We start from the raw sequence: 25,694 nt of genomic DNA on the forward strand, positions 1-25,694 counted from the left end.
TTTTTTTTGAGCCATTCCTAGATTGCTGGTGTGTCACATTTGGCATCCTTCTATCTAGTTAATGTGAGACAGCTTATCTTTATATTGAAGTGTTTTATAGATTTTTTTATTGCACTGTTAAGAGTACTTTGATTTCTGCAATATTCCAAGATTTTCTTGTCATAATACATAACATTCCATAGTCCCGCTTAGTGCTCAGCCTTAGACCGTTCACTTCCAACTAGTTTTCTGCCTCAGAAGGCCAGGTAATGAGATGAGCTTCAGAAAAAGAAATTGCTGGTTTAGTTTCTCACATTACCGCCCAAACAGATTGTTTTTGCTGCAATTGCTGACCAATGCTCAGTTCACACATATTTCCCCTGCTAGGCAAGTATTGCCAATGTAATGTCCACTACTGAGCTTTTAGCTCATAAATTCATTGACTTTTTTGATTTTTTAAGCTGAAAAATAAAATGTTTCTTTCAAATACTATGAATTTTAATGGAAATTCTGTGGAATTTTTAAAGTAATAAGTAAAAAAATTCATTAATGGCTCAGTAGGTCCATTTTCAACTTAATGAAAGCTATTAAAGGAGTTTATTATTAACAGAAACTATTTCAGCAACAGTACAGAGTGATTCCAATAAAGGCACATCCCAGCGTTGGAGTCGAGTTTACACAAATTCTCTATATTTTCTAGGTCTTTCACTGAATCACAATGCATACACATTGTATAAAATACTGTTTGTGCTCATCTTCTCATTATTTGATGTTATGAAGCAGTGCTAATCTCTGGAAACTGTGTCTAAGGTGGACATGAAGGAAAACATGATAGTTATGATTAACCTGACCAAAAGCCAAAGAAAGCACCCTTGTTTATGGATATGAACGTTCAGAGTTACTATTCAATGGTGATCTTCAAGATTTCTAAACATGTCAAAAGTACGATGATCTACTGGCCTGCTGGTTTGTTACTCGCGGGATGACATGATTGTACTAATCTCAGGGACTGCATCCTGTTCTTAACAGAGGTTTCACTTGTTTGACTGGAATTTCAAGTTCCCACTTGCAACATCTTCATGGTGGTGCTTGTCGTAGTCCCCTTAGATTTCCCTCGTTGTAAGATAGATGGTAGAGAGAAGAAGGCTTCACCTTAATGCCTTAACTTTCTCAGTTTTGTTGGGCAGAACATGACATTCAGGACTCTGCACATCCCAGATAAATGCTCCCCCACTGAACTTCAGCTGTTTGCCTGAGTCTTACCAAAAAGTTCATTGGTCTGCTAGAGATTATTTTTCCAGAGTCTTATATTTAATAATTTCCTGAATATTAATGTTGATTTAGGTGGATAAGCAGATGGTAAAACCAGGCTAATATTTAAGGAAAATAAAAGAGACTGAAACCTAGATTAATTCTTGAGCTTACTATGGGATTTTATTCACCCTACTGTGCCTGAAATATTCAAGTTAGATACTTCCTCTTCTCCTTCTTAGAGATAATATTATCATCAGCCCAACTAGATAAGTAATTAAACCTTTTATTAGTGTGTGTATGTGTGAGTGTGTGTGTGTGCATGCATGTGTGTGTGCGTGTGTGTGTGCGTGCGTGTGTGTTGTGTGTGTGTGTGTGTGTGTAGATACATATGCCATAATGCATGTAATAAAAGTCAAAAAGGACAATTTTGGGTAGTTAATTCTCTCCCTTCACCTTTATGTGAATTTCCAGGGGTCAAACTCGGGGGTTTTACTCACAGAGCCATCCCTCTGCCCCCCAAATAGAATTTTTGAGGTTTATCCTAAAGAAGCTAATAACTTAGTAACTATTTACTCATTTGGAATTATTTGGTTTTATCTCAATGCTATCAAATAAGTACATAAACACACACACACAAACAAATACACATAGGCACACAAGTAAACAAGCAAACCAAATAAAAATCAACAATTTAAAGAAGGAACAAATTATTCTACCTTTGACTAATACAGTTCTGATAATTAATTTTATAAGAATTTAGTTAAAAAAAAAGAATTTAGGCCGGGCGATGGTGGCGCACGCCTTTAATCCCAGCACTCGGGAGGCAGAGGCAGGCGGATCTCTGTGAGTTCGAGACCAGCCTGGTCTACAAGAGCTAGTTCCAGGACAGGCTCTAAAAGCTGCAGAGAAACCCTGTCTCGAAAAACCAAAAAAAAAAAAAAAAAAAAAAAAAAGAATTTAGTTAAAATTTGAGCACTAGCTGTTATTTACTGACCAATATTAACTATAATTAATAGGATATAAGGCACCCTTTGCTTATCATATGCTTATTTTGGAAGCGTTTTCAAAGTCATAGGAGTTTTTTCAGGAGAGTAGGCAACCCAAACTGGCAGAGAAATGAAAAGACAAAACAAAGCTTAAGTAGATTCCCTCTGTCCTTTGACTTTGTGTCAGAATCAAAGTGGGCTGGGCATATCTGACCTTCCATTCCATTCCAAAAATATTTTTTTTATTTTTTGAGATTATAATATAATTACATTGTTTTATCTTTCACTTCTTTTCCTCCATACCTTTCTATGTAGTCCTTCTGGCTCTCTGAGAAGTCCATGACCTATTTTTTTTTTACTAATTGTTGTTATATAAATATATGTTTCTCAGTCATGTTCATTGCTTTCTCAATGTTTAATAGGAACCAAATCAACCTAAATGTTCTTCCACTGATAAATGGAAAATGTGGTGCATACTCACTATATAATACAATTCAGCTGCAAAAAGTGGGAAACTATAATAGGATATATGGTATGAGAAAAAGAAACTATTTCTAGAAAGAAAGAAAGGAAGGAAGGAGACAGAGAGAGCGAGAGAGAGAGAGAGAGATGAAATCATGAACTTTTCAGTAAAATGATGTAACCAGAAAAGACCACATTGTGTGAGGTAACTCAAGGCCAGAAAAATAGGCATTGCTTCATACCTCGGATGCGAGGACATATCCTGATGACACAACAGAAACTAGGAGATTAAAAGAGGACCATGACTAATCTGGACAGTGGGTGCGTGGGTGAGGATAGAGAGGAGAATAGCAGGATACAGGGAACTGATTGGGGAAATGGGGAAAAAAGGACAGGTCTGATGAGGTAGGGGAGAGAGTTAAATATAGAAGAAGGAGGGGTAAAATACTATTAGTTGTCTACCTAAAAATACCTTGTATTGCTTATAATCTGCATATACATACACACACACATACATATATGTATACATATATATGCATACACACACACACACATATATAGTTTAAATTAAAAATTCTCATCTGAGCTGACAATGCTTCTTATAATAGACAAATTCTCACCAGACGTAATAGTCATCTTTTGAGTTGTTGATTATGGAAGTTCAAAGACTCCCAAAACATTATAGATTATTGCTATTATCCTTATTTGCTCCCAAGAAGTAGACAATAAGTCCTTCCTAAGTTGAAGAAACCATGCACTTAAGACACTTAAGTGGGCAACTGACTTGATACCTCATCCCTAGAACCAGCTAGCATGGTATCTTAAGGCACCATGCAAGTTCCCAAAGGAGGGAAACAATGAACATCATACCCACCTATGATGGTCACAAATGGACCAACCAACCTGATATGATAACCCAGCATGGCATGTATACTTTTGCATTAACCATCAGTTCTGTAGACCTTCTCAACCAAGAAACAAATTATGCCTGATACTATAACCTAACCAGCTACCCTGAGACAGTGATGTCATGGATCTTGGAGACAACCTACAAGCACCACTTTAATAATAACAGCATTATCGCTAGCTGCATTCTGGGTGTAATTATACTCACAGTTTAAATGTAGTTTTCACTCCTCGTCAAAGATAATTGTCTTTGCAATGGACAAAGGCCATTTAGACAGCAGCAGTCAATTAATGCAGAGTTGTGGAGCTCAGTCTCAATGGGTATATCTACAATAAAACTCCTCCAACTTAGGCTTAAGGAATGTTGCAGAGGAGAGGGTGAAAAGATTGTTAGAGCCAGACAATGAGGGAATTTGCTATGAGATTGTATCTTCCAGGAATATAGGAAGCTACATTCATAAGGTCTCAACAGCATGACTGCCTAAACAAGAAGCGAACAAGCATTAGACATGCTACAATACAGGATGGAAAGAGTGCTAGGCTTCAACCCTACCCAAACAACTGCAGGCAACTAAGGGATGTTGGGAGTGGGAGAAATAGTCTTCTGCAGGTTAGAGCACACTAAAGGCAATCCAATACCAAAGGATCATCCCTGAAAACAAACACAGAAGTAAACTAATACAGACAGATGAAGTTGTAATTAGGAATATCTGTTCTTCTTAAGAACCAGCATGCTTTATGGAGAATCACGAAAACATTGACTAAAGCGGTGTTTTCACCCCTACATAGCTTTGTGTCCAAATGAGCTTACATAGCATTAGCTCCCTCAACTGTGAAAGGTTTGGGTTTATGAAATAAGCCCAAGTGTATCTCTAGGATATACCTGAGTTTTCCCTCAGCCTCCCAGTCCCCAATCCTCAACCATTACCCCACAAACTTACTGGGCTGTCGCACTGTTTGTAGCTAAATCCTGTGAGCACAATTGCAGCAAAGTAAGATGTTTCTTGTCCTTGAAGGGTCTGAGAAAGTTATAAGCAAAAGCAATATTGCCAAGCTACTTTCTCTTGATTTCATACTGTGCTCTCTTTGCAAATATGCCCCATTGTCTTGTGTTTGCTTGGAATATTCTAACCATATACCTTCTTTGACTAACCGGTTCATTGTCATGCAGCAGGTCTCTTTGTAATTCATACTTAACTCACTTCGTATTTTCAGCAAGATTTGACTGTAGCTCATTTGTCTTTATCACCAGAACTTCTCAACATACGTTACCTATATGCATTATTCCAATTACTGGTTTAACTTTCTTTCCCCCCTTTTCCTTAAATTTACCTTATTTCTTGATATCCACTATTACAGTATTAATAGAAAATAGATTAAATAATTAAAGGATATGATTAACTTTGTATTTGGAGGGTATTTGAATCAAGGCACTTACAACTGTTGTCACGATCTCAAACTGTACTTCCTACTCATCTGTAAGAGGAAAAGACTTTTAATAGTATAGAAAATGCTCATAGGCATTTAATATTTTCGTACTTCAATTAATTAAAGTCTTTCCCAGAAAACGATGTGGTATTATAAGCTTTCATCTCAGACATTTAATTCTAGTTTTAACATATTTCTAATGTATGACTGGGCATATTAATTGGGTAGAGTCAAATAACAGTAAAGGTTAAAGACTAGAAGATATTCTCAATGAAAGATGAGCCTCTGGCTGCTGTGCATGCATATGGGAAGGACGAGCTGGAGCTCCTCTTAAGATTAGAGAAATGGGCTTAGATGAACACAAACAAAATACCTATCTTAATCAAGTATAGTAGTAAATAGCAACCCATAAGTGCTCTAATTAGAAAAGAAAATTTAATATTGGTAGTTAACTTGTATTAAGAGCAATAATGGCCAATTTGAAGCAAGTGATTTAGTTCAGTTTTCCATTGCCAACTATGTACACTGTGCTTTGTTCTAAGCAAGGTATTGTGCCATTAACTCTAATTTTTTTCTTTTAAGATTATGTCTACTTAAAATTTTATATAAACTGTTTTCTGCCATTTAAGGATTGATACAGCATAATATATAGATGCTTCTATTACCTCAATTCATGAGTAATAATGAACATATTAATTTTTATATCAAAAGTCATTGCTTTTCATTTTAAATTTAGTTACATGTGTTTATTAAAATTAAAATAATATTAATACCCTCTGTGGCTTCATACTAAACTTTCTTCATGTACTTATACATTAGGGACATTCTCAAATGTTACTGAATTTTTTTTTAATATTTCAGCTCCATTTTTCTTTCTTTAGTGCCATGGATTGATATCACAATCTTAAGCAGGCTAAGCAAGCCCTCAAACCCCTTAGTGTATTTCCAGGTCATGACCAGGATTTTCACTTAGTTTTGGTTTTGCAGACCTGAACACAGAAACTCATGTATACCAGGTAAGTGCCATACACTAAATTATGTCCCTAAATCCTATACTTATGATTGGTTTTCATGAATTATGCAATTTGAAAGTTATATACACATATATACATACATGTGCATATGCATTACTCTCTCACCCATATTTTCCTATTAATCCCTTCTCCATCTATGAATTCTTTTCCAGATTCATAACTTTTCTCAATCTGTCTTCATAACTATACCATGATTAGTTGGGCTGTGTTGCACATGACACTAATCCCTGCACTCGAGAGCCAGAGGAAGGCTGATCTCTGTGAGTTCAAGATCAGCTTGTTCTACAAGGTGAGTTCCAGTACAACCAGGGCTACCCAGAGAAATCTGTTTGGAAACAAACAAAACAAACAGCAACAACCCCCCAAACAAACAACACCCCCAAATTTAAACTATACTCTGATTAATTTAATAGTATTAATCAATAAAAATAAATATATTATTTCCCTACATTCAATGAAAATACTTGTATACAAATTATATTCTGTATTTAGTAGAGTTCTTTTATGATAATCACTAAAGGATTTAAATATCCTTCATAGAGGATATTTCTAAGATTATTGCATTGCTTAACAGTAAAAAATGTGTCTAATAGCTAGTAAAAATACAAATGGAGTTTTATTTTTATTTACACTCCTTTGGCAAATCTTATAATTGAATAGAAAAGGTAGTATGTCTACTTTAATATCTACTACGGGTAGGAAGGTTTATGGAATTAATGACATGAACAAGAGCACTAAAATAAAGGTCTAACTTTATTTTTGTCAACAGCTAGCTTAAAATCAATTGTGAAGCCATAGGTATGAAAATACACAGAATCTATTACAGACAGAGAGTCTCAACACTATTCAACCTGGTGGAAAGTTTAAGACAAGGAATTCTAAATACTGCTAGAATTAGAGCAAGGTCTTAAAATAACACCCAAAGTAAGGCACACTATTCCATGGCATTTATTCTCGATTTTGTAGTAGATCATTTCTGTGGAAGAACCTTCTATATTCTGTAAAGGTTTGTCACTCGAGTTGTTTTAAAGCTGACTGGCTGATAGTGAGGCAGGAAGTATAGGCAGGATAACCAAACTGGGGATGGTGGGATGACTAAGGACAGAGTCTGAAAAGTTACCAGCAGACACAGGGAGAAGCAAGATGGGCATGCCATGCCAAGAGAAGGGAACAAGCCATGTGGCAAAGCATAGATGAGGAAATGTGGGTTAATTTGTGTAAGAGTTAGCTAGTACTAAGCATAAGCTATCAGCCAAGCATTTAGTGTTAACATTAAGTTTCTGAGTGATTATTTGGGAACAGCTGCCAGCTCAGGAAAACTCTTCCTACAGAAAATTTGGGAAAGCAAATAGCACAATGATAAAGAGTCAGCTAAAGCCAAAAGTAAAACTAATGGGTCTTTTATGAAAGATTTAAGAAAGTCTGGTTTTCTGTACTGCCAATTCTGCAAGAATAGAAGGCCAAGCCAAGATCTCAATGAGACGAGCAAAAGAATTTTTAAGTGCCCCATCTACTTCTCATGATGAGAAATATGATAGTTATAATATGTTGTGTGGATTATCTAAAGAAATGTAATTCAGAATTTGAAAGTTTTAGGTTCTTGGGAGTGTGCTGTGTGGGGGGAGGAAGCATCCCTTTGAGAATGAACTTATTTCACATTCTGGAAAACTAGGCCCGTGCTGAGAGCCAGATACCTGAGCAGCAAGAGCACAGAACAGAGTGCTGTAGAACTCCTAGGAAAGCCCCATCATCACAGCTGAGAGAGTGATCATGGCGTGGATCCTAGGGTCCCTTGCAATGGACACAGTGTATGTTTGCATGTGCAATTTAACTGACACGGAAGCAGTCAGTTGTCTTTGGCTTAAAAGTTTGGCACCTCAAGAGGTGGTGTTTTATCTGGGACTCTACGAGAATAGTTATGTCAAGCTTGGAAAAATTTATGTCCCATGATAAGTGAGGCAGACATCCCATATTTTCCTTTAAGAGTTGAAGACTGAGTATAGTGATTATAAACCAAGAAAAATATATTCTAAAAATATGGTAGAGAATTTACCAGATGAATTTAATTCATATGGTTATCCATGGAACACTGTTTACCAAACAGTAAGAGCTGCATTTCTGAAGGAGGGAGGAGTGTCACTGAGAACCTAGGGAAAGCTGTCTTTTCTTTGCAGAATCTTCTTGAAGACCACACTGTACAGCGTTTATTTCTGGGGAAAATTTGAAAAATACAGAATTTCCAAGTAATAGATACCAAGAAATGATCCTTGGTGGACATAAAAATGTACATGTAATTATTGCAAGAAACAGAAAGATAGACTGTTAAATAGAGAGCCTATGGTAAAATAAGAGAAGAAATTAGACGCTCAATAGACTATTTAAATGAGCATCACCTGAAGGTGTTGTTGAATGCTAGCTGCTAGCAATACACCTAAGTGATTGGCTAAGCAGTAGCTAATTGATACAGTTCTGTGTGATTATTTCAGTTCTGGGTGGCAGGGAAATGAATGAGCAGTCTCTGCCAACAAACAATCAGACTTTTAAAAACCTTAAGATTTCCCAGGTAAATGATTAAAACTTATACTAAGTCTTTCTTTCTGAATACATCTTTTTAATATTATTTGTGGTGAATTAGGAAATATATAATGCACTTCAGATATATACTTATCAATGGTACTTGCTGGAAGAAGAGCATTTGTGACTTGGTAGTAGTGTGTGCTGAACCAACCACTGGTTCTCATGCGATACCTTCAATGGATACAGAGAGTGAAACTATGGTTATTTTGAAGACGTGTTTTATGAACATGTACACACACACAATACTATTGGTTCAAAATCAGCAGAGTGGGGAGGCAGCTTAGATGGCAGATTGCTCACCTAGCATTCAAAAAACTCTGGGTTGCATAACCCAGATACAGAAATCCAGGTATGAAAGTGTACACCTCCAATCCCAGTAATCAGAATGAAGGCAAAGCCTCAGAAGTTTAAGGCCCTCATCATCTGTATGGTGAGTTTGAGGTCAACCTGGGTTAGATGACATCCTATATAAGAAAGCAAAATAAAATAAAGATGATGAATTTCAAAAGGTTTATATTTAACAATGAGAGATATCAAAAACACTATTTTATACTATCTAATGAAGTGTATTGATATTTAAAATCTTACGGAAAGCAGGTACTTTTCCAAATGATTAATTCTCAGTGTTTTTAGAATCATATGGAGTTTAGAAACCCATTCAAAGTTCAATATACAACTGCAGATTTTATACAATGGTAAAAAAATTAGAGGTTTCACATTCCACATTTCAAATAACCTTTAAGAGCCTAATTCTTGTTCAATTTTCATATAGAAAAATATATCAAAAATATTTGAGAAGACTGTTAGCACAAACCCTCTTCTAACTGCATATCTTTGCTAGGCTTGCTTGTCTTCATGCACTAAAATGTACAACAGGTTCATAGAGAAGCAGATAGGAGAAGCAGAAATAATATATCATGCAGTAGAGGAATTTATAAAAAGTCAATTTAGTACTGTTCAAATCACGAGTTTTTTTTATAATATTTAAAAGTGGATGTCATATTAGATTATAGCAGACTTATCATTACGTTTAAATTTTATTTAAACTGATTTCTCAGCTTTAATTTTAAGAATTGTATATCACAGCAAACATGGGTTATATAATCAACAGTCCTTAGAGGCCTACAATATTATTTAAGGTTATAAGTAGGTTCTGAGACAAAAAAAAAATTGAGAATAACATCATTTGTGCTAAGTGAGAAGAATAACAATACATCGTATTGAGATTTTAGCAATGATTTTCAAGAATATAGTCAGAACAACTCTTATGAACTTTTGCCTGACTTCCTTATCTCATTGTCTAGTGGTCTGCTGTACACCAGGACATATTCTCCAAAGTAAAAAGCAACACAAAAACCTATATCTGGGTGCATTTCCTAGCACTGAGAAAGAACTGCCATACTGATGTCTTTCTAGAATTTAGAAGTAGCCTATTTCTTTATTGTAACAGCTGGTCTGCACCCTTGATTTGGAAACGGAAAGAATGAAGCTTTGTGGTGGATATAAACGTGACATGAATCTTCAGTAGTTCAGACAAAGACACATGTAGCCTAGACATGTAAGTCAGAGCACTAGGTACCTGAGTGTTCGGCAAACGTGTTGTATGTTCTTTAATAAAAAGACCCAATAAAGGCATTGTGATTTAGCTCCGAGAATTTTTGATCAAAGCTACGACTATGACAGAAGAAAATTTTAAGTAAACTGGAAATTAAAACTGAGTATGTTCTTAAGAATTTGTAAAGATAAACTATTAGACTATGTCTACCATGGGATACGATCATCATGTGACTATATATACCATGTGATACAATCATCATGTGAGTATATAAGCCCCATATAACCTAGTTTTTGTTAGAGCTACTTTATCTTCTTTCCATTCTTATAATGCAACAATAGGGGAGAATCTTTACAGAGAAAATTGTTTTACTAAGAAGTTAGGAAGCTTCAAGGACATAGTATGTTAACCAGATTAGCTACAATGAATGGCGTCATGGTGGACAGGACTATAAAGGTAGAGGCATCTATGGGAGGAGACAGGGAGACAGCAGCCCAATCAGGGCCAGGCTCTGGCTTTTATGACAACCAATTGTCTCTCAAACGAATTCATGTTTCTTGAAAGATGTACCTTAATTGCTTATAAGGTCAGTGCCCACTCAGATCAAAGCACACTGTGCTCCACTACCTGGAGGTCCCAGCACTTCTACAGCTCTCGCTGTCAAACATTCTCAACAGCCCAGAAGTGTTCTTTCTTCAGTGTGTACATGAGACTGCGCACAGCAGTAAACGGTACATCTGCACTAACAAACTGAATAGACATTAAACTACAGAGGGAACGACTTGACTTAAGTGCCCACTGACATTTTCAGTCTTAATGTAATTATTTTGTCCTGTAAATTTTTCCTATTAAAGATATATGGCATATGGCAAAATGATATTTCACAAAACACATCTACTAACCTTAAAACTAAAACAAATTTAACATAAATAAAATGCAGTCAGTTTGTTCAATTTAAAAGCCGAGTATCGTTTCATTTAAAGTTTTGTCCATCCCACACAGTTCCTAATGAAGACAGAAAACATCCGTTAATCAAGAAAATAATTAAGTTGAGAAAAAAGTGTTAATAAAAGCATATTCTGTTTATTTGTTGTCGTTTATGGGAAAAGCTGTATGAATATGTTTTACATGGGCACGTGTGAGGGGATAAAGAGAGATTTGGGTAAATGGAAATTCATAGGTAAGGCAGTAGGAACAGGAGTCTGCACAAGGGAAACCACTCTTGAAAGGTTTGCTTGACTCTGAGAACAGCATTATCCAGGGCTACGCATGAAATACCAACTAACAGACCAATGGCATTGAAGTTGACTGGAGCTCATTATCAAGTGGCCAAATGATAGTAACACTGATGGTACTTTATTTTGAGAACCTAGCAATAAATATTACCAACCTGTGAGAGCCTTGTATTCTTAATTTAAAAGAAGCACCATGCCCATCGCCAACATTAAGAGCAACAGATGCAAGGCCAACACAATGCATACTGAAGTTGTTAGGGCACACCCAGTTCCCCAGAGATTTGCTAGTGACCCTGGACCTGGGCCAAGTGGTTACCAAAGCAGGTGCTCTAGATGTGAAGCAAAAGGCCCACTCCTGTGTTGCCCTCTGAGTGCAGCTAAGCTAAAGTGCAGTAAATTTTGTGGACAGTTACTGCCACATCTGTTGGCCCACCCTTGGCAGCAGCTTGAAAAGGGTTTTGCAGCATAGCTAAGGCCCATTGTGTGTGCCCTGTCTTCTCCTACATTGTATTCTCAGGGCAGCAGGCAGTGCCTCACAATGACAGCCTTCATTCTCCATAAAACCTAGTTCTGAGAAGGCTAGTAAACACGGGCTTTACCAGTGATGCAGTGCTCTTCCCGGAGGGGCTTCTAAAACTCAAGCACAGCAGATACAAACTGGACCGGTTGCTAAAGATAGACTATTGTAAGCTCGTTGTCGTGAAGGTGGTGGTCATGGTGACCTGCTTGTGTGGGTGTCAGGGAATCAGTCTTGTGTCTACCACAATTTTAAGAAAATTAGAGATGGCATATCAAAGGGAATAAAGACAAGAAATATGTGCCAAGATTTTTTTCTTTTTTAAATCTGAGGGGAAAGCAATAAATAAGTAGACAAGACACCAAGAAATATCCTGGGAAAAGTAATACTACAAGTATTCTTAATACTTCCAATGAGTGAACTGCACTGTAGCTGATTTTTATTGGGGCAAATACTGCAATGTGAACAGATCCCTTATTTTGAAGAGATGGATAAATACTACAAATTTATCCAGCAAAGGTAGATCAGAAATTGTTCTGATTCCATTATTTTTAGTTTTTTTCTGTTTTGTTTTACACTTACTGGCTGATTGGGGAAGGTGTGCCTGCCATTCCTGTGGAGGTCAGAGGACAAACATGTGGCAGTCGGTTCTTTTGTTCTCCTATGTGAATTCTGGAGATTGGACTCATGTCATTGGACTTGGTAGCAAGTGTGTTACACTGAGCCATCTTGTCAGGGCAGAATCACATTCATAATTATATCACATGTAAGGATGTTAAGACTTCAAGATATCACTATGTTAATTACAGTATACATTCTCAGAAAGGGGGAAACTGCCTGGGAACTGAAATAGGAATGCTATTTTCATCTTCCTGAGGCTCAGGATTAATTCCTGGAAGGACTGTTGGTTCTATAGCTGAGGAGAGACCTGAGCGTCTGCCTCATCTTTTACATATATGAGCAGAATATTGGAAGTGCTTCCAAAAATTCTAGAGCAAAAGTCTTTTAGATATTTTAAATTATTGAACAAGAATAAGACCACTTTACATTTTCATAGTAAGTTATTCTTTTAAACTTATGAAACAAACTTGGCCAAGCTAATTATTCTAAGGCCACAGAGTTCTATTTAATCAAATAATTTTCAATCACACCCTTATAATCCAGCAATCTAAAAGTTAGTGCTCATATGAAAGATATTCAGCATTCAAAGACCTGTTTTAAAAATGCTGATATCAGGGTCTGCTGACTTGAAAATGGCAGGATGAAGTCAGCCTGGGTATGAATCCTGTGTGAAATAACCTAATTGATTGTATGTGAATTTTCTATTTTCTTATCTCTAAGTATAATGATAATTTTTCATCATATACATCCTGGGAAATTCTAAAATTGAAACCTAAATGAATGAAAGTCAATGACATAGTAAAATGAGTTTTCCTACAAATTCAGAAGATGCTGTTTTCCAATTGGTCCCTTTAAGTGTAGCTATTTCAAGTCAATCAAGGGAATAGACTGCTCAGCTGGCATGATTGGCATCTCCCTGGGGTTTTCTTTCCAAACAAGAACAATGGTAATACTTGAAGAACCCATTGTTCCCAAAGGAACAGATGCAGTCAGACAATAAGATAAAGCAATATAAACAGACAAACAAATAAATATAAATATAAATAAATAAATAAATAAATATATTTACTCCTTTTACCCATTTTTGGTAAATGGGGACAATGCTTTAATACTTTGTATCTTAGAGAACACTTTTTCCTCTCTTACTCAAGTTTCAAAATGAAATCAAAACTTATACCATGTTTCTGCTTGCCTCTCCCCACTTCTACCTCATCATCCTGTTAAAACCAATGCCTTGAACTATGATCAAGGCCTTGGATAATTATTTATCAAATGATGTCATTCTGTGATTCATTTCAAGCACACACACACACATACACACAGACAACACACACACACACACACACACCAAAAATCAGCAACACCTTTGTAAGGCTTTTATCTGAGCATGATTAGTAATTAGTCTTATGCATGCAAGTCTACCCTTCAGGGTATTTTATGTGAAATTTTTCTTAGTTTAATATTTAATTTAATTATTTAATTTTTCTTTAGCTCTAAAATGATTTCATTTCATTTTTGTTTGTTTCCAATGCTTTGGATCATAGAGTGATTTCTAGATTTGCAAAGGAAATTAAATTTCAGTATCTATCATAAACATGGTATTCATTCACTTCCTCAAGATTAAAAACACCTGTTACAGTTGCTTGTTGATTGCTGACTTTTACATGAACATTTGGATGAGGAGTAATGTTTACAAAGATAACATATAGAAAATACTCAGAAACAGAACAGCAGAAATCAAAATCTGCAGAACTAAAATGAAAATCTAAAACACAGTATTTAAAAATATTGACGTGTATTGGGTTAAAGCCTTCATTAATAATAATAAAAAAGACAGAAAATAGTTTCTTAAGAATGTTAAAAGGATGTAGGATGACAGAAATGACTGACTTGAAATCCAGCTTCTGGTTCACAGCCCCATTGTTAACATGTCATCAGAGCAGAGCTTAAATGGAAGAAAAATGCAGCTGCTTCTCATAAATAAATTACTGTCGAAATTTGAAAACATCACTGTTTTGGGGGGTGGGTGGGCCTGAGATCCTATAAAGAGTATCCTTCTCTTGGCTAGAAATGCTAAAAAAAAAAAATGCACTGACTCTGTTTCTCACTGTGCTCGTGATGCTCAGGATATTTTCTGCTGCTTGGTATTGGTGATCTAGATAGAATGGTGTAAAGAGAAACACTCCTGGAAGTACCTATTATCACCAAGTACAGAAAGTTTGGAAAACACTGAAGGTTCAGAGGCGCCATTTGCTAAAATCTCTGACTAAAACCACTATTTGAGACTCATAACTGTCTTCTTTGCTACCTTAACTATGGGTCAGATTCGTGTAAGACTTTGCATAGTCAAGAGACTCACAGAGTAGGTGACAAAGAGTAAATAATAACAAGGTTGATGAGTCTTTACCTAACCTCTCTCCTTAACCCTACACTCTCCCTTCAAGACTAAAGACACTGTGAATAGCATCAATATTTTCAGTTCTATGAACAAGTCATGTAGGTAGTCCATGTTGGGATTGGCCTCCACTATGGGAGTAATCAACTCAAGACAAAACCAGGCTGGCCCTGTTAGCTTAATGCAAGCCAGATTGCTTGCTTGTTCAAGTGAGTTCCTGGAGAAAATAGGCACTTGCTGGTTCAGATATAAAGTCTGAAGTAATGACTAGCCAGACCCAAGCTGCTTTCCTTTACATACCTCTCATAAACCAGACCTGTCAGAGTTGGGATTGTCGTTTAGAATTCCAGAAGCTCTGAAAGTGCCACTGGTTAGCATTTTGTTTATTGTTGATTCCTTACAAGGATATTAGAGTCTGTACTTTTGAATTTGGCCACAGTTAACTCACTTTTTAACACCAATGTTTTTTGATATGAAACGATGCATCTTGGGACTCTTTTTCCCTGGTGGTATATTATTTTCATGAGTTTTTAAAATATGAAAAACCTCTAAACACAATTCTGTAATCTTGTTTTTCAGGAAATCTAAAAATGAAGTTGATTGGTATTACATGAATTTTCTTACTAATATTCTGACAAGATACTCTGAAAACATTAATTCTACAGATTTTGTGAGAAGTGTGTTTTATATAGACTTTTTATGAAAAAACATTAGTGCAGGAAAAAATTGGGATTCTAAAAATTTGATGAGAAGAACCATGAGTTTAAATCGTTCTGCAAAGGAAGATTCTTGTGACTTTGTTTTTAAATCCTTTTTTAAAAATGTGGTTACCGTTGTGTTCATTCACAAAAATGTATTTTACAAATAACAGTGAACTCTTTCATTAAATAGGAACCAGATTACTACTTTCAGTATTAATGGTTAGCTTTGACATATTTAAAAAGGGTAGAAAATACTTAATAGACCTGTCTCCAATTCTGAAATGAACAACTCTTCGGGGAAATGGAATTGTTCTAAGACACATTTTCTCTCTGCCAATCTATGAAATATAATATAATTATTCTCTTTTAATGAATCTCTCAATGAGAAGCAATTCTTCAGCACTTGAGCAGGTGAAATATAAGGATAATGGGAATGGCTTTGTAAATACGAGGACGAAATGAGATTGTTATTTTGTGCCTTGTTATGGGATAATTAGAGTAACAGTGTGGAATTTATCAGGCATTTATTTCAACTTTCTCAAAAAAGCTCCCTAGGGCTCATTTAAATTAGCCATGTTTATCCATGGAGATTTTTAGCCTTATTTCAGATATCTGCTACTTTATAACATTTGAGCCCCAATACTTAGCTTAATCTGATTAATTGCAGATAATGTACAGCCATCAAAAAGACCTTGTCTGAAACATACATTTAAAAAGAACGCTTGGTTTTATAAATTCATAGCTGACTAAACAGAGAACAATGAAACTGTTTCTGTTATTCGGTGCAGAGGGACTGTGAGCTACATGGGTCTCTATCAGTTTCCACAAAAATGGAATGGGTTGGATACTGTCCAAGAAGCCACTATTCATATGCTTATTAGGTCTTTAGAATAAAAGACTATATTCATGGAAACCAAATTCATGGCCATGGAATTTTAGTGGCAAGTTTCTTTGGTTAACCCAAATTTGTTATTTAAAGATAAGTAGATGGTAGGATTCGGTTTGTTCAAGAAACAGGTTTCTTTGTTCTCTTTTAGACACGCCAGCATTTATTGGAGTTATATAAGTGTATGCAAGGAGAACCAAGAGCTAGACTGTGTCCATTTAATCACACCAAAGCAGCTATCAGAAACAAATCTAAAAATGAAGTAAGCATAAAAGTTCAATATCCCTCCAGTGCTGAAGTCTTCAAGGGAGATGTCATTCCACAAGGCAGTACAGTTGAAGTTTACATCTGAATTGGTTTACAAATTTTCCTAGTCAGTATTTTCCATCCTGATAGAAAAGAGAGGGAGTGCCTTAAAAGCAGCGAGGGGTTCAGAGTCAGAACCCAGTTTCCCCCAATGGAGTGATCCCATGTCTCTGTGATAGTTTTCTCATGTTCACAATATTTAAAAATCCTTTCTAATTTGTTGTTACTTCTTACTTCCACAACCCCTGTAGGAAAAGTCATTATACGTAATTTGAGGGACATTTATCACCACAGCTGCAAAGTATCTATCACTCTGAAAAGACAAGATTGCTTCAGCACTTTCTTTTGAGGAAGCCTGAATGGAGGCTTCATAGTTGGGATGTGAAACTTCACAAGACTCCTCTGTACACGCACACTCTACAATGCACTCTCTTCAGGTTGTTAATTAGTTACTACATATATTCTTTGCACTGTTTTCACTTAAACTTTGTTTTTTAAATTTCAGTCACTGAAAAACTGAAATCTAGTTGTAGTGACACACACTCTTAACCTGGATAAAACCTTGATATTACCTTTTGTAGACTCAGGACTGGACACATGTCACAGGGATAAAGAAAATGGTAATTGTATTATGACTATCATACAACATCATCCGCAAAATGTGATGTGTTGCATTGTTTATACTTTTCATCTTTCTCTGATGATGGAAATTTCTCAAATCAGTGAGCAGGAATGCAGAAGGGATCAAGACCCAAATCACCACTTTGCAACTAAAGTGTTTAGTCTCCAGAGTCAGGGAAGATGTTCATCATGAGCCTTAATTAAGAACCCCCAGGAGACAAATTTCTTTCTATCATCTCGTGATACCATTATATTGATTCCTAAGACAAGGACTTGTTTTTCAAAACAAAACTGCTACCAAAAATTTATTTTTCTGCAGCTTTCCTAGACTTGTTTTTTCTACTATGGCTTGCTTTCATCTGGGATTGAATCTGCACTAAAAGTATATACTCTGATGATGGTCTCTCGGATAGTTTTTCTCGGTAAAATGACCCTTGAGTTGATTTTCAGAATCCATGTGTGTGTGTGTGTGTATGTTTGTGTTTATGTATACATATATGTATACATGTATGTGTGTTTATACATATGTGTATGAAGCCAGATGTGCTGTTGCTCAATTAAAATCCTAGTGTTATGAAGACAAATATGAGAGAAACCCATGGGCTTGGTAGTCAACCAATCTAGCCTACATAGTAAATTCCATGCAGTGGAAAACCTTATTTCAAAAGGGTGTGGTTGTTTCTGAGAACGACAATTGAGGTTCTGTTCAGTCCTCTATGTCCATATGCATACCTGTGTACATACAACATGCATATGTACATGAATGCATGCACATATGTGCATCATAAAATTATATCAAAGTGCTATCACTTTAAGATACCCCGGTATATATTATGTAAACTTAAATTTCAATTCTGGTATTTAGGTAGCTTTATTAAGTATGTATAATTATTTCATTTCCCAATGCTGATATATTTCAAAGGAGGTGGTTTAAAAGCATACAAGTAAGAACTCATTTTGAGACATCTCTTTTAAAGGTTACTAAACAGCAAATGTTTGGATCTATCTGTTTTCAGCCAATGAAATTTTCATGATATTGTTATATGCATTTTCTGTGTGTGTGTGTGAAATGAAACCTTTCAAATGCCATGATCTTTTTTTTCAACAATTTTAACATCTAGGTATAATTGTATAGCATGAAATCCTTTCTTGTTTCTAAATTTAATTGACTTAATCACTGAATTTAAATGTTTGGAAGTTGTTCTGCTTGCCTGGGTTTGAATGCCAAATACAGCATCACAGATCTAAGATGAACATTGCTTTTATATTTAGGCATGGCAACACTGCCTTCTAAATTACCCTAAATAACCTGCAGAAATGTTTCGAGAATGGGTAATAATGGTTGACAAATATCCTCAGCGTTGACTTGCTGCTATGTATGATTTGTACATGGCAGAGACAGTAACAGTCTTCCTACTTCATTCCTATCTTTGCAGTTTTCTTTGTAACACAATGTACAGTATATATACATTAGAATCATGTATCAGAGCACATATCCTCACTTAGAAGATGAAAACATAATTATCGTCTTCAGAAGCAAAAGATGTCAAATTTTGCCAAAGTTTCGCAGGCATTTTCCAATGTGTTCTCTTTGATACACGTGGTTTATGTTGCACGCTTTCCCTCTTTCTCTTCCTAATTTCTACAATTTATAATAAAACTGACAATAAAGCCATATGATATGGGGGCACTCCTAAACAGCCAATCAGAATATATACTGTCTGTCTTTTGGCACGCAAAAGATCCATGGCTTCTGTTTTTCTTCCACAGCTCTATAATGTATATAGGAGTCAAAGGAGACTAAAAGTATTATATTACAGAATTGCTTATTCTTGAAGATATTCGCATATAGTATATTTTATGTAGGAAGATACTGACAAATAAAATAATGTTCACACTTACCACTCACATACATAGTTGCACAAAATGCTAGAGGGGAAGGGATCTACAACAGCTTAATATAACCAGTTTCCAAAAAAGTTAATTTTATCTGTGCATCACCATGAGGTCGTGGTCCACTAGCAAAGCTGCAGCATGTGTGTCTCCAGCTGCAGCTCCATGGCTTCTCTCTGACTCTGGCCTTCTTTCTCCCAGCATTCAGCCTAGCTTTCCTTGCCTACCTACATTTTGCCCTGCTATAAGTCCAAAGAAGTTTATTTGTTTATTAAAGGTAATAACAGAACACAGAGGGGCCTACCACATCACTTTTAATATTTTATTTGTTGGTATGATATTGAGAGTGTCCTGATGTGCAGATATGTAATGAAGGAACAAAAACTTTCCTTGTTGATCCTTAGCCATCTGTAATTACCATTCCCTTCCTGGTAAAGGCATGACTAACTCTGTCCATTCAAATAAATATAACAGAACTAAAATAACTCAGTTCCTTGTGAGGTCTCTCACACTTTGGTTACAAATGCTTTTCAAGGATGCCTTTTGATATATTTTCAGCTATATACTGTCTGAATACCTTTGCAGGTACTTAAGAGTGTTTGCCATAACCTACCCCTTCTCATGTTCCCACCAAAGACAGCCATAAAACAAGATTGTTTTTCAACTCTGTCTGTACAGATGTACGGAATGCAACTTGCTGCCTGGTTCAGACTTTCACTCCTGGTTCAGTTTGCTCAGTTTTGTTTCACTGTGCTCTAAATTAATGTTTTTCAGTTTTATGCCAGGCTCTTTAAAAGAAATTTAACGGTGAATATGTTTAAATCAAATCCACTCTGATGGTCATATATTTGGTATATGAAGGAGAATAAGCTTATTATTTTTTGGAAATAGTTAAATAACACATTTTTTTTTACCAGCCCAAGGGCTATTACCAACTGATCTTCTCTTTCCTTTAAGTACTGGTGGTGTCTGTTTTTGCTTCCACTGATAGCTTTGCATCATTTGGATCTTGTGACAAACAAAAGTTTCAGAATATGTGGTTTTCTGATTGCAGGTGATTCCTATGCATGTCCTGTGGTGATAGTGTGTAGCAGATATTTACATTTCCTCCAATAAATATTCAGAGACATATTATTTTTAAATGATCTCTGCAAAATAGATTCTTCAAAGTTTTGTCATTTATTTATGTGTGTGCACATGTAAATTAGTATGCGGGAGGAATCACGTGTTTCTCTCTGTGAATCTAACTCTTCTTCAGTCAACCTGCTTATTTATTCTGATGGGGAAGGCAAGAAATAAAAGAAAGAATAGGAAGACCATGCAAAGCATCTGTCGGTTCATAATTGGAGAATAGTTAACACGGAAAACAATTTTGAATAGAAATAATGTACTTTATTTCTATTAAAGTTTGCTTTTTATTTGTTCCAAAATACCGCAATGGTATTGAACTAAGTCTTTAAGAACTGCTGAAGAATCACAGCCATAACTCAGTAGAACGCAGGATGAAAAATAATGTTTTAGCTGAAGGCCTTTATGTCTTTTAAAATGCAAATACCTCTCCCTTTGTCTGCAATCAGTCATTTATACATTAATGTGAGTGAATTTATTAGACATCTCTCTCAGGTTAATTTAGAAGAGGGGATGGTGCAGATGAACTCAGCAGCTGCAGAGACATGAGAAGATTAAGTATTAAGGACAGGCGCATGGACGATAGCGTGGCCTGCTTTATAGTTTCGCTTATAGGCAATGCCGTCTGTGTTTAATGCGTTCATTTGTATTTATAAACACACATAAAGAAAATGTCTGCTTAATGAGGGGAATGTGAGTGCATGTTTCAGAATTGTATCCAAATAGTTCACTGTGTCTCGATGGAATGATAATATAATTAAGCAAATTACTTATAATTTTGTTCAACTCTGAATTAAGTCAGCAGCAGAATTCCCAACCAAAACACTGACAGAAAATATTTTGATCCCATGAGTGCTCTCAAAGACTGCAAGCCAGGGAACTGCCTGGAGTTTCCCATCATGGGCAGTCGGGAAGAATAACTCAGGGTTCATGCACCAAGCCCAGCCTTGCACTTTGATTTTATGATAGTTCTTTAAATATGTTTTGAATACATGCAAGCTTTTTCTCAACTCTTTTTATCAAGAAGTAATTTCTTTCTATTATATGAACGTAGTGATATACTTCTTCATGCCTCCTGGCATTCAAAACTCTTTCTAAAGTTAAGAAAAACAAGTATCACTTCCAAAAACCACAGGAGAAATCCGGCTGATGCTTCTCGTCGGTTTGCACAGAGCGGAAGCTGTAAGAAGCGTTCGAGCACTTTATAATGAACTGTTTCCCAGCTGAAAATGTCAGAGCCATCACGTTTCCACCGCTTCACTTAGGTATAGAAATTGTTGATCTGGGTTCAAAATGTCACCACAGTTATCCGAAAGACAACGCGGACTTCTATCCATAAGTCACCGTATCTTTCAAACCTCAGTGCAGAAGCTTATTTTTACAGTAAATTGTGACCAACACAGAGAACCACAGCTGGCCAAGGAGGAGAGAAAAAGTGATTACAGAGCCCTAGACCCTGAATGGAACAACTGTCTCCCACTCTCTTCTTTCTTCGTGTCAGAGATCCTTGCGGGTGATGGGACAGAAGCCACTAGAACCAAAGTTGGTGGATGACTACAAAGAAACAACGTTTTTCAGACAGAAATGAATTCACAGCGACTGTAGACAGTGAAAAAGGCCTGACAGAGCTCAAGCCAGATAAATTACCTCCACGTGTTCCCACACACTCCTTTCTCCTTGTGTTTGGGAACCTGGCTCTGACCGCTCCACAGTGGGAATGGAGAAAGAGGAATAAGAGAATCTTCTCTTCCTCACAGTCTGTGAGAATGTTTGTGGCCGGTGTCTTGTGGCTTTTTTACAAGCACACAATCTTGAAGTAAAACCTTCTGGAGGGCACCTCTGAGGCCAAGCAAGCAGTACGTGTCTAAGAGTTCTATGAGGAGCTAGAGGGTTGCCTTTCCACACACCTGCCTGGGGGAGAGCATGGTTGGGAGCCTCGGAACTCTGAGCTCAGCAGTGAATGGAGTCAGCTGAGTCCTGAAATCAGCTTGGGTTTCAGAAACAGAGAGGTGTGGAGAGCACACTATGTACTGGACTATAATAACAGACTAGACAAGAAGCCTGAAAAATCCCCACATGTATAAAATATATATGCGTAACAAAAGTATTTCTAACTTAAGAAACAATGAGTACATTGTACTTTATGATAAAATGGAATTTATATAATTAAAGAATTTTTTTAGTTTGCTCTTACTGAGATCCTCAGATAATTTAATAATTAGAAATTTTACCATCAATCTTAAAAGTCTACTCATATTTGAATTGGTATTTGGTATAGATGCAATATTCATACCAACATTTATACAAAATAATATTTGTACATATTTCCTACACATTCATGGAGAAAAACTGCAGATTTTTCTGTTTATTTATTCTCTGAAATTCCATTTTATGTCATCTGTTATGGTTGTACTGAATTCTTATTATAGAATGCTTTAATTGGTTTGTTGTTCAAACTTCCTGTCACCAGCAGGTTATGGTTTGTCTTGTGGAGGAGCATGACACTCTTTCCCTCAACCTCTGCCACTTTGTGATACTGTTTTCTTTAGCAGAAGTCATTGCCCAAAGCTTAAACTAGAGCCAGGTACAGAAGAGAATAACAAATCTACCAACCATTTCATATATTATGGATCTTCTTTTGAGGCTTTAATGCTATAACCTCTTCATAGTTTGCTTTCACAATACTGAGACAGTAGAATTTATATTTATGTATTATTTATTTGATGGATTCTGACTCTATAGAACCCATTATTCAGCCAATGGTGGGTTCAAATTCATGTTACTCCTCCTTCCTTAGCTACCCAGAGTTGCAGAATTTTGGAAGTTGGGTAGTACTCATGCATGTAGTAACTAATGTTCTTTATGCTTTAATGTTCTTTAGTGCTGTTAATAATATTAGGCATGTTTTTAAAATATTATAGGCTCTTCTACGTGAACTATGATGATTAGCTCCACTTTTGTGTCTTTGATTATAACATTTATCACGAACAGTTGCCATGTCACAAAGTAAATAAATATTTACTTTGTAAGTAAATATTATAATGTAGTTAAAAATATATTCTATAGCCATGGATCCTGTCTTGGTAATCCTTGCTTCCTCTTTCTTGGGTCTTTTAATGTTTGATGTAAACTTTCTGACAGCAGCAGCAGGTAAAAATATGTTGTGTGACAGAAAGCCTATCTATCTATCTATCTATCTATCTATATATCTATCTATCTAACTTGGAATGGCAACTTAATACAAGATGATTTCAGTATTATATCTGGACTAAAGAGACAAGAACAAAGTCTTTGACAATCAGCTGGGTCCTTGGTACAACCACTTAACCATCAACAAGAACGAACCAATTCCAGAAGAGCTCAGTGTAAGGTATTTTCTATTTTACTTTTACATTTTCTTTTCTGTGGGAAAAATCTCTCACCAAAGAAAGATGAGGAAAAAAGTAAAACATAAATAATAGATATGATTTTTAGATCCATGGTAATTTAATCCTATATAGTTATCTGTAGGCTTTTGGTTAAGGTAGCCAGCCTTTAGAGGAAGAGTAATAAGCAGCTTAGCATACAATCTTAGGGAAGCTTACCTTGACTTGCAAACTTCAGCTCTTTGGCATCTGTGAGTGTGGGTCTTTTGTCAGATCCTTTTTTCTCGATCCGTCGATGGCTTCTCTTTTTTTTAGATTCTCCCCAAAGATTAGACCCTCCATGCATGCTCGGTATATTCAAAATTGCAATTCCTTCCAGAGAGATGTTTATTAAATCTATCTGTACTCCATCACACTGGGGAAGGAGAGAGAGAGAGAAAGAGAGAGAGAGAGAGAGAGAGAGAGAGAGAGAGAGAGAGAGAGAATTTATTTTGATTGCTTATTTACTTCCTTGTCTTTTAATCAAGCTATTTAAATTCACGTCAATACAGAGAAGAAAAATGCAGGAATATTAACTTGGTACCATTCATAATTATTAAAAATGGACAAACCTCATCAGCTTTATAGGAAACCTTTGGCAGAGAAACATCCTCATGTTTCTTTAACTCCAATATGCAAATTGTGAGCCAAGGAGGTCAGGTTTAGGAATGGGGACATTTTGTGATCATTGCCTCTTTTGAATAATGGATTTGAATTTGAGCTCCTGATCTTCATGCCTCTACACCTGGCTTGGTTTAGTTTGGTTTTCTTTCCTTTCTTTTTTTCTTTTTCTTTTCCTTCTCCTTCTCCGTCTCCTTCTCCTTCTTCTTCTTCTTCGTCAAACAGTGAAATGGCTTGATAGAGACATTTATGAAGGAAAAATGAAGTCAGTAGCAAAAAGTGATCACAGAGAGCCCTGTTGCTTTGGAGAAAGCGATGAGCTTAGCTTCTAAGCTCATCAGAAGTGAAGAAAGGCTCAGCTGCCCAGAAAAATGTGGAAGATGGACAAATTTGAGTGAGGGAGATGGGAGGCGAAGCACTTTCTCCAGCCAACTAAGGAAACATGACAGATTTTTATTTTTATTTTATTTTATTTTATTTTATTTTTTGCCTTGTAATAAGTAACCATGTTACATATAAAAAGTAACTGTGGACACCAACTGTAATTTGGATAGTCAAAGTGAGGTTTTAGAATTTTTAAACTTAATTGTTGATAGATATATGTGGAGGATTGTGAGGTTAGTCTATTGCCTGAACATACGTATTGCTGTGTGAATGCGGGTGTCCATGGGGCCCAGCATATGTGCCAGAGTTCCTGGTACTCTGACCTGAGTAACGTGGGCACTGGAAATCTGACTCGGGGTATCTGGAAGAGCAGTAAGTGTTTTAACCACTGAACCATGTTTCCAACGCCCTCTTCTGCAGTGTTTAAGGGACAACTTGCTTATATTTTTTTGCTTTAGATTTTCCAAAATGATAAACATTATAATTATCTCAAAGATTATTCCCCCATTTTCTATTATAAGTATAAGGGAAGAGATAACATTTTTTAAATTTATTTATGTATTATATATACAATATTCTGTCTGTGTGTATGCCTGCAGGCCAGAAGAGGGCACCAGACTCCATTACAGATGGTTGTGAGCCACCATGTGGTTGCTGGGAATTGAACTCAGGACCTTTGGAAGAGCAAGCAATGCTCTTAACCTCTGAGCCATCTCTCTAGCCCAAGAGATAACATTTGAAATTCTTTCAAAGCACCCTCTTAGGAATAAGCATTTCACTTGTCTAACAATATCTCATCAA

General features: G+C 36.2%; 1 protein-coding gene across 6 annotated transcripts in view; it reads right to left on the reverse strand.

Moving 5' to 3' along the window:
- Dgkb (diacylglycerol kinase beta) overlaps positions 1-25,694 on the reverse strand; it is a 514,351-nt gene that overhangs the window by 125,914 nt on the left and 362,743 nt on the right. For all 6 annotated transcript variants that reach the window (XM_038336848.1, XM_038336843.1, XM_038336846.1 and 3 more), the window contains one exon: positions 24,069-24,264. In XM_038336848.1, coding sequence (XP_038192776.1) covers positions 24,069-24,264 — 196 coding nt within the window. The remainder of the gene's footprint in view (positions 1-24,068; positions 24,265-25,694) is intronic.

This window comes from Arvicola amphibius, chromosome 7 (assembly GCF_903992535.2).
Source record: "Arvicola amphibius chromosome 7, mArvAmp1.2, whole genome shotgun sequence".
Taxonomy (NCBI): Eukaryota; Metazoa; Chordata; class Mammalia; order Rodentia; family Cricetidae; genus Arvicola; species Arvicola amphibius.